The sequence below is a fragment of the Pinus tabuliformis genome, chromosome 2_2 (genome assembly GCF_031772625.1).
Source record: "Pinus tabuliformis cultivar Carrire ecotype Pingquan chromosome 2_2, CPIR1, whole genome shotgun sequence".
Classification (NCBI taxonomy): domain Eukaryota; kingdom Viridiplantae; phylum Streptophyta; class Pinopsida; order Pinales; family Pinaceae; genus Pinus; species Pinus tabuliformis.
The window spans coordinates 954573622-954583880 of record NC_142300.1 but is presented as its reverse complement, the minus strand read 5'-3'; the positions used below and the strand labels follow the sequence as shown (position 1 = coordinate 954583880).

Here is a 10259-nt window from a genome sequence, read left to right as displayed (position 1 = left end):
CATACACATTGGGTTGTGCACAGGCACTTTTCGAGATATTTTCATGGGATGATCAATTTTTTGGTCTGAGATATTCTTCATATGATATATGACTTCATGTATGTACGGATACTATTTGAGATCATTATTGATGAGATGAGCACATATGGGTGTTTATCTATTATGAAATATGCCATGATATTTTGGATGAGAAGTCCAAAGCTTTAAGCACGACCGAGGTTGAGTACAATGTTGCTAACATGGCTAGCTATGAGGAAGGTTGAAGAAACTCTTTGGAAAGATATTTTTACAAGTTATGGTTGTGACAATGATAAATTTCAATGATAAATAATGAGATTTGATTGGAAAAGAATCATGTATATAGTTGGGACTGATATAGCTTCACGTATTGAGAGAATTATATTGTACGAGGCAAGCTTAGGCTTTTGTTTGCTACCTTCGTGAGAGGTATGTTAAACAAGGTATCCCTTTTTTCATATATATTTTTTCTAATATAATATTTGATTTGATATCCTGCATGAACAAGACATTGCTTCTATTGAGACATTAAACTCTTCAAGGAGTTGTTTAAGTCAGTACCAGATATGAGCATAGTGCTTCTGATCTATAAATAGTGGGACTGATCAAGGAAACTGAGCCAGCTCTCCCCCCTTTTTGAGCTCCCAGGGTGAGGAAATTAGATGGAGGTCTCTTGGGGTTGAGGGATCTTTGGACAACAGGGTATCACCCCTATTTCTTACCCATAGAGTTAGAGATGTTTCTCCCCTATCTTGGTCTATACATAGTATACCCTAGTTGGAATCATACCCACAAGCTCGACCTTTTGGGAATATTTCTCCCTTCTTGCCAATGGGTTGAGAGAGTGCCTAGAGGCATACAATGCAAGCTAATTATGATGCAGGTGTTCTACCACATGACTGTTGAGGGTCATTGTTAGGAAGATCACTAGGAAATAGGATGGATGAGATATTGGTCATTGACATAGGTTGGAAGATGTTTTCTCCCCTATGAGATGACTTTGGATGAGAGTGTCCCATACGAAATTCCTCATTTTCATTAGATTTGGGGCTCAGATTCAGATCCCCGATGTGGTTCCATGCTGAGCAGGGCTCCATGATGTTTCGCATGTGGTAGCATTGTGCTTCCCATGGTCAATGATTCTAAGTGGTAGCAGTGACTCCCCGATGGGTAGAGGGTAGTAGCTTAATCTCCCCTCCAATTTCAAATTATTATTCTTTTAGATTCGATAATTTTAAGCATATGAGGAGAGACAATTAAGAGATAAGAAAGAATAAGAAGATGTGAATCAAGATGAACAATGATGATATTTGATGACGGGATACTTGAGATAGGATATGATTTAATGATAAGATACTTGTGATGATTACATGATGCAGTTGGAATTTCTCCCTAGCTAAGAGGGAGTGCCAATTTGGGAACTTAGTGAAAATTTGCAACAATGGGATGAGATTCCTCTTTTCGAGAGGACCAATTTTGACTATTTAAGCACTCAATTCGAATAAGGGAAAGTGTACTTTTGAATTAAAAAAGAACATGTACACAAAATGATAGGTCGGCTAAAAATATAAATTGGACACCCATGGATGACTATATATACAAGTCAGGTGACCCTCGCTTAGAAATCATCATGGAACATTCTTCTATTTGCTTATTTAGTTTTGGTTCACACAGGTTTGAGGTAGGTACATGGAGAATTGGTTTGCACGAAGTTGAAATTGTAGGGCCTGAAGTTCGCATTTATGTTTTAAGGTTTTGAGCCTCGGTCGCAGGCTTTCCAGCGTGAAATTTTGGCTACAACCAAATGGAGGCTAGATCATCAGTGCAACTGAATCCTTTCATCCGCACACACATCACGTATTCCCTACGGTTGGAAAGTAGATTTTTTTTTTACATTTCCCACAGTTTACCATAGTTGATCACAGATATATGAAATTGACTACAACCTGGTGAAGTGATATCTGATTAGTACATATGCTCGAATCATCTCTCAAATGTTGTTTATTTGTTTATTTTGGATAGTTGTATGGATGAAGATATACATCATTGTTAATTTAACAGTAGTGTGAAAAATTCCAACCATGGTATGAGAGTCATCTTTTCGAGAGGACCAATTTTGACTATTGAAGCACTCAATTTGGACAAGGAAAAGTGCACTTTTGAATTAAAGGCCAGATGTGCACAAAAGGATAGGTTGGCTCAAAATATAAATTGGACACCCACGGATGGGTATAAATACAAGTCAGTTGACCCTCATTTAGATATCATCATGAAGAATTCTTCTATTCTCTTCTTTGGTTTTGGTTCACATAGGTTCGAGGCAGGTTCGTGGAGAATTGGTTCGTACAAAGTTGAAATTGCGGGGTCTGAAGTTCACATTTCTGTTTTAGGGTTTTGAGCCTCAACCATAGGCCTACCACATGAATTTTTGGCTACATCCAAATGCAGGATGACTCATTCGTGTAGTTGAATCCTTTCAACCACACACACATCAAGCCTTCCCTACGGTTGGAAAATAGGCTTTGTTTTTTACATTTGCCACAATTTACCACAATTGACTACAGATATCTGAAGTTGACTACAACCTGGTGAAGTGATATTTGATTAGTACATATGCTTGAATCCTCTCTCAAATGTTGTTTATTTTTTTATGTTGGATATTTATATGGATTAATATATGGATCATTGTACTCTTTTTTTTTTAATCATTCAATGAAAATCTAATAAGAAGAAGAATTTGAAAGGGTTTTCCCCGTAGTGGGTTTTTCCTTGGTCTCCAACCAATCCCTGTGTTTCTTCGTGTCAATGTTTTTCTTCTATTTTTATTTTATGTTATGCTCATTAATGATGATATTGTTCTTTATATATAGTTCCATATGTTGCCAAATAATATGGTAAATATGAATAATGAGATGATTTTGTGGGATGAATTTAATATGCAGATAATGAAATGCAATTATCAAAGAAAATAACAATATATCCCTAAGAAAAATTTAACATCACACTAATTCTAAGGGATATCTTGTGAACTCTTTTGATTAAAATAATGTTGTTACCATAGTATTTCCTCTGATTTTCTTTTATCACTAGATTGTGGTAGTGGGGAAATCAAACATAAGTTACATCTTTTAGATTTCGATTACATTTGATGCACATGTTTCTATAATACGTGTTGAGTGTTAGATAAGAATATATATATATATATATATATATATTACATTATGCATGAAATGTTGAGTTTGCACTGGAACACAACATACATTTGTGTCAAGATTGATGAGTGACTAGAACATCTTTAGAATTCCTTTATTTTTAAGAAGCATATGTGATTCCTCACAGAAAAAGTATCATAGGACAGTGCAAAGGATTATTATAGAACTCATTTTTATTTTTCACCTGCTTTTCTTGCATTAAAATAAAAAGAGAGTTTATTTACATTTCTAGTCCTTTCATTTGTTGAAGTGAGGTTTGAGATTGGTTTTTAAAGAGATTTCTCAATTCAATAAAAGTGTTTTAGGTCATATTCTTGAGTGATCAAGTAGTTAGGATTTTGTTGCTAATAAATTTTATTTGGTTGCAGAATTAGAATAGGGTATTGTTTAATGCTTGCAAGAACTTGAAGGTTTGAATAGAGAGTTTCAAACCTGAAGGTTTTTGCATATGATTTTCGGCTTGATGAATTTTTGTCCATCATAATTTGTAGATCCCGTCAAGAAAATTAAGTTATATTCTAATCTAAGAGAAGATCCGAATATGGAGGAGTTCAATGATATGATTAGGGATCTGAAATTAGTAGATATACATACAATGAATGGTGTACATACCTGGAACAATCGTCGAGGAGGACAGAATCAAATTGCCTCTAGATTGGATCGATTTCTATTATCGGAGCAAATTTTGAATCGGGATGTGTTCATTGAAGCTAAAATTCTTCCTAGCCTCGGATCTGATCACTGGCCCATTCGGTTAGAGGTTAATATCAAGCAGGTCAAAGGGAAGAAACCTTTTCGCTTTGAATCTTTTTGGCTTAGGGATCCACAATTTATAAAGAAATTGGAAGACTGGTGGAATCACTGTACTAGCAGGGGCAAAGGGAGAATGCATACTATTCAATTGAAGCTTAAGGAATTAAAACAAAAAATCAAAGATTGGAACAGGAAAGAATTTGGGAATATTATGGAGGCTAAGCAGAAGTTAGAAGGAGAAATGGAGGACATCCAGCAAAGAATAATATTGGAAGGCATGGATAAAGACAAGAGTAGGGAGGAAGGGCGTATTATCAGTCAGCTCGAGGAGCGACGAAAACAAGAGGAGATTTTGTGGCGACAAAAATCAAGGGTACGTTGGTTAAGGGAAGGCGAAAGAAATACAAAATTCTTTCACCAAGCCATGATTCAACATAGGCAGAGGAATAGAATTTTTTCACTTAAGAATGCAGAAGGCGAAAGAGTGCTAGAACAGGCAGATATTGAAAAGACTCTAGTTGATTACTTTAAGGGGGTGCTCACGGAGGATCAAAGGGATAGAAGGGAAGCAATTACTAATATCTGCAGGGAGATACCAAGAATAGTTAGAGGATCAAAACAAGGCATTAATGCGGGCAGTAACCATGGAAGAGATTGAAGAAGTAGTCATGAATATGGGTAGGAATAAGGCTCCAGGACCGGATGGATATATGATATAATTCTTCCAGGCAAGCTGGCACTTTCTCGGCAAAGAAATACTGGAGGCGGTGGAGGAATCAAGAATAAAGCAGAGCATCTGGCCAGGTTTTAACTCAACCTTTTTTACCTGGATTCCTAAGAGTAATACATCAGAAGAACCACAGGGCTTTAGACCCATAGCCTTGTGTAATGTTATTTATAAGATTATATCTACCTTGATTGCGAAGAGGTTGAAACCTCTCCTACCCAATTTAATTGCGCCCGAACAGACTGGGTTTGTGGAAGTTCGGAAAATTTTGGATGGCATAGTGGTATCTCAGGAAGTAATACATTCTTTAAAACAGAGAAAAAAGAAAGGGATGCTTATGAAGTTGGATTTGTCTAAGGCCTATGATCGATTGAATTGGAATTATCTAAGAGCGGTTTTAGAAGCTTTTGGGTTTGCGAACAGGTGGATTGCATGGATAATTAGTATGGTCTCCACTCCGAACTTCTCAATTTTGGTTAATGGGATACCTACAGACACGTTTAATGCCACCAGGGGCATTAGGCAGGGGGATCCAATTTCTCCGTTTTTATTCATACTAGCTATGGAAGGATTAAGCAGAAAACTTAAGAAGGAAGTAAGTGAACGACGGATCAAAGGTATTAGATTGTGGGGAGATAATCTAATCATCACACATCAACAGTTCGTTGATGATTTGATGTTGTTTGGAGAAGCGTCGCTTAGAGAGGTAAGAAGTTTCAAACATGTCTTAGAAGTTTTTATGAACGCTTCAGGTATGGCGGTTAATAATGATAAATCTTGTACTTTTATATTTAATTCACCTGAAGCTGTCAAGGCTCATTTAACCAGAGTTCTAGGTTTTAGACAGGGTGAGCTACCCACAAAATATTTGGGCATTCAGCTGGATATAAACTCAAACCGCATAAAGAATTGGCAAAGCCTATTGGATAAGATCCGGAAAAGATTAGATAGCTGGTCGTTTAGAATGTTGAATATAGCAAGCCGAGTTATTCTTTTAAAATCGGTATTATTATCTATCCCCATATACCCTCTGTCCATTATGGCTGCCCCCAAAGGCGTTTTTTCTAAATTGAGAGAAATATTGGGTAAATTTCTTTGGGGGGGACCAAAGCAGCAGAAAAAATGGACTCTGGTTTCATGGAAGAATGTAATCAAGAGGAAAGAGGAAGGAGGCCTTGGAGTAAGAGATCTGGAAATCGTAAATAAGGTTTTAGGGGCGAAATTATGGTGGCGATGGGTACAGGGGGGTACAGATGTGTGGAAAAGAATATGGATTCAAAAATATGATATGCCCGGCACAATTGAAGAGCGTCTACGAATAGCAGAAACTCCACGAGGGTCACAAATATGGGAGTTAGCAAGAAATAACAAAGATCTGGTTAGGGAATTTGCTTTCTGGGAAATCCGCGAAGGAAGTTCAACGAGGTTTTGGGAGGAAGGATGGCAACAGCGTGAGAAGCTGGCGAGAAATCAACCTTTACATGAACTCCAAGCAACAGCGCAACGCGCAGGAATGGAATACGTAAGGGATTATTGGAGAAGAGCAGCATTAAATGATATTTGGAGAGTATGGAAAAGACCGCAGGAATGGGATGAGAGTATAAGTCTGGAGACTGCGCAAGTGTATATAAGAGAAATAGATTCGAGGAAAATTAAGATCCGAGAAGGTAAAGATATCCTTAGATGGGGTAAAGCAATGCAGGGTATGTTTACAGTTAAAGAAGCTTACTACTGGGCTACGAAAGAGGAAAGGGAGGATGAACCAATGGATTGGAAAAAGATTTGGGAAGGTAAATGGTGGCCAAAAGTAACATTTTTTGCATGGTTGGTTTGCAGAGGAAGGATCCTGACTTGGGATAATTTGCAGAAACGAGGAATGATTGGTCCATCAAGGTGTTACCTGTGTAGTAAAGAGATAGAGAATCAGGAACACCTACTGAATCGATGTATGTATACTCAGAGTCTGTGGGAAGAACTTCGGGTACTCTTTGGTAAGTCAAACAGGGATCCCGACAGTCTTAGGAATACCATACTTCAATGGGGAAAGGGGAATTTTCAAAGTAAACTTGTCAGGAGGATATGGAATTTAGCGGTTGGTTTTGTAATATGGGAGGTGTGGAAAGAACGAAATCGCAGAATCTTTCGAGACAGAAGCTGCCACGAATCAAGAATTTGGGATGAAGTCTGTCGATCGATTAAAGAAACGGTCTTATCTGAAGTCTGGAGTGAAGACGATTGGAAATTAAACTCGGAAGAACAACGAATACTCTCCAAATTGAATATTGACTTTACAATGTTATATCCCAATACTGACAGGAGTAATAGGTATCGCATGCAGAGCCCAAATCATTTTAGATTTCCAGGAGAAAGTCGAATTAAATTGACCTTTGATGGGGCATCGAAGGGTAACCCTGGGCAAGCAGGATGGGGAGGTATTTTTAGAGATAGTAGAGGGATTTCGCGGTGGGCATATGCTGAATGGGGAGGGGAAATGTCGAACAATGAAGCAGAGTTATGGGGGGTTTATAATGGACTTCGAATTGCAGCACGAAACGGATATAGAAACCTTGAAATTGAAGGCGATTCCCAACTCACGATCGATATGCTAAAGAAATTGAGGGGTGGCAAAAGCTGGGACCATGTGGCGAAGAGTTGGCGGACAACAGGGATCATACAGGACATAGAAGGTTTGATGCGGACGATTGACTATATTACGATCAATCATGTTTTGAGGCGAGGTAATAGAGCAGCCGATTTCTTAGCCAATTGGGCATGTGGAGAGCCGAACAGGGAAATGGACGGCAGTTGGTTATCATTCCAGGAGGATCCACGGTGGAATGATTTAAAATCCATATTAAGCCAAGATAATGATGAAGCGATTGAGCATGAAAGGATTGATTAGCTGCCTCCTCATAATGGATAGGAGGGGAAAAGACAAGATCATTAATGATTGCACAGGGTATATGAAGGCGAGAGTAGCTCAAATTAAAATCAGGCATGGTGCGTATACTCGAACATTGGGAGGAATGATCATCCCAAGAAGGAATGGGGGTAAGGTACCGAGGTGGAGTGGTGGAAGCGTCAGACGGACAGGGACCGTATCACATCATGATCCAAGACCTGAGACGTGTATTAATGAGAAGGCTTGGCAGCAACGAAGTTTTAAGGAGGAAAGGTGGCCGAGCAGGGTTATATTACTGCATGCGTGTAGCCGATCGGCGACAAGGATAAATTTGGGAGTGCATAGCAGCCAAGTGAGGGGGAGAGTTTCGGATTTCCTGTTTGCATACAGTCCGACGGACTTGGGAGCGAATAACAGCAGTGTTACGAAGTTGCTGATAACCATTATGGCAGTGAACCCAGACAGGGGAGAAGGTAGGCGGACGCGAAGCCAGGGGGTGAGTATGGATACGAAAGGGAAGAGTGCGGTTGAGGAATCATCGCAGAGGATTTACCTTGACATACCGGAGGAGTCGGAAGAGGAGGATTTTGATATTCGAGATTATATCGCAGAGGAGGAGCAGCGGCCGACCTCGGGTGGAAAGGTTGGTAAATGGAAGCAGTGCAGCGCTCCATTGGGAGACAGGGGAGATACGGAGGAGAGTTCGGAAGAAGATGAAGAGGACGAGGGTGGCAGGCGTGGAAGGAGTCGCGGTCTGCGAGGACGACGTAACCTGAGGGGCAGAGGGAGGCCTGCAGCAAGTGGAGGTCGAGGGAACCGAGCTCGAAGATCTGCATATGAGGAAGGATCAGCCAGTGGGGTCAGAGGCAGGAAGAGAGGGAAAAAGGATATGAGGAAGAAATTGCAGGAGGCAGAGGAAGCTTATATTCATGAAACCAACCCCAACATCCGGAGAATTATAGACCACTTAGAGGAGGATGCTATGCAGGAACACTCTGAGCCTGAAATGGAAGATTGGGAGAGTTTTCTCCCTGACCCGGGGCACACAAGAGGGAGAATGTCTTTATACAAGCAGTCATTACATGTCTATTGGGGCATGAAGAGATTACTAGCCAAGGCCATGGAACAAGTGGCCATGGAAATGGTGGAGCTAGCTCAAGGAATGCCCACCCTTAAAAGGGAGCTGAAGAATATCCAAGTAACTCTTCTCATGCAGGATAGAAAGATGGACAAGCTGGTGCAGATGTTTAAAGCAAGTGGAATAGAGGTCAAGGTAGAAAGCGAGGCCAAGCCAGATGCAATGAAACAGTAGAATATGCAGCTGCTGATAGGAGGTTTTTCTATACTTCTTTTTTGTCTTTTTGAAATATTAGATGGTCTTGTTTCCAGTTAAGAAAAGTCTGTTTGTAGTAAGAATAGAGGGGTTTTTAGCTTGGTTAGATAGACTGGACATATACTTTTTTTGGATGGCTATTAAAAACTTTCGATGGTCACCCGGTTTCCCTTCTGGGCGGGTAAGACCTGCGTGTGTATGTAATATCTCTTTTTAGTAATAGAATCTTGCCTCAGTTTACAAAAAAAAAAAATATTATGAATGCTTTGATATGTATATGTATATATGTATTGTAACATTGAAAAGAATATAATGAAAAATCAATATGATATTTTTAATTTTAATATCATAAAAAAAAAATCTTTGTTTGTATATATTTTATATCTTATGTTTTTACCATTATTTATTTTTTATTTCTAAAATTTATATATACATAATTTCTCTATAAAATTAAAACCTACACATTAACCAGATTTTCAAAATTAAACAATTTTTTTTTTAAACTCTCATATATTAAAATGAAAATGGACATCTATGAAAATGAATATTTGATACTCCTTTGAGGAGTCAACGAAGTCTATTATTACAGTGGCAATCAAAATATATGAAATCGTTTCCTTTCGATTGTGTTTCGTTTACTAACTTAACAATTCAAGAAAATTAGAAATAGATTGGAAGTACGGTAAAGTTAGAAAAATATAAATATTTATGTTTATATTATTTTTATAATTATATTTTGATGTTTAATATGAATTGCTTTAGATCTATCTAATTTATTTCATAATTTGGAAATTTATAAATATTCACTGACCCCTCTTTAGATGATGTCATAATTTCAGCGCAGATTATATCGAGCAGGACGGCTACCACACCTTACTACACACCCTGTAAAGCGCACTAAGACTCCCTTTATAAATATCAAAAATATAAGTTCTCAACCATAGTGAAAATTTTAAATTTATGAATAAAATGGATTAAGAAGTTCAATTTTAAAATATTAAATAACATAAGTTAATAGCCCTGGGTTTTCAATAGATGCTGATTAAGTCTTATGTTAAAAATCTTTTTGATGCGAAATCACTAATTTAATTCCCTACCACATTTAAAGTGATATATTAAATATTTTGATGTTTTCTAATTAATTTATTTATTTTACTTTATTATGGATAAATTATTATATCTTGATGCGTGAAATGTTTATGGAAAAAAAACTAATTTTACTCTGTGCGAGGCATCTTGCTCTTTAATTAATTTATATCATACCGGTTTCTCTACCTTTCAATGTTTAAGGGATTCCATATGAGTGATTTTCAT

At 38.0% G+C, this 10259-nt stretch overlaps 1 protein-coding gene across 1 annotated transcript; it reads left to right on the top strand.

Annotated features, from left to right (window-relative positions):
- The first annotated feature begins 3771 nt into the window (after positions 1-3771).
- LOC149196378 (uncharacterized) lies at positions 3772-7612 on the top strand. Its single transcript, XM_089408266.1, has 2 exons — positions 3772-4356; positions 4712-7612. The coding sequence occupies exons 1-2, from the start codon at positions 3772-3774 to the stop codon at positions 7610-7612; spliced, it is 3486 nt and encodes a 1161-aa protein (XP_089264392.1).
- The last annotated feature ends 2647 nt before the right edge of the window (positions 7613-10259 follow it).

Coding starts and splice junctions, on each gene's coding strand:
- LOC149196378 (XM_089408266.1), top strand. CDS start 3,772: ATGGAGGAGTTCAATGATATGATTAGGGATCTGAAATTAGTAGATATA. Junction 4,357..4,711: donor TGTGGCGACAAAAATCAAGG/GTACGTTGGTTA, acceptor TAATTCTTCCAG/GCAAGCTGGCACTTTCTCGG.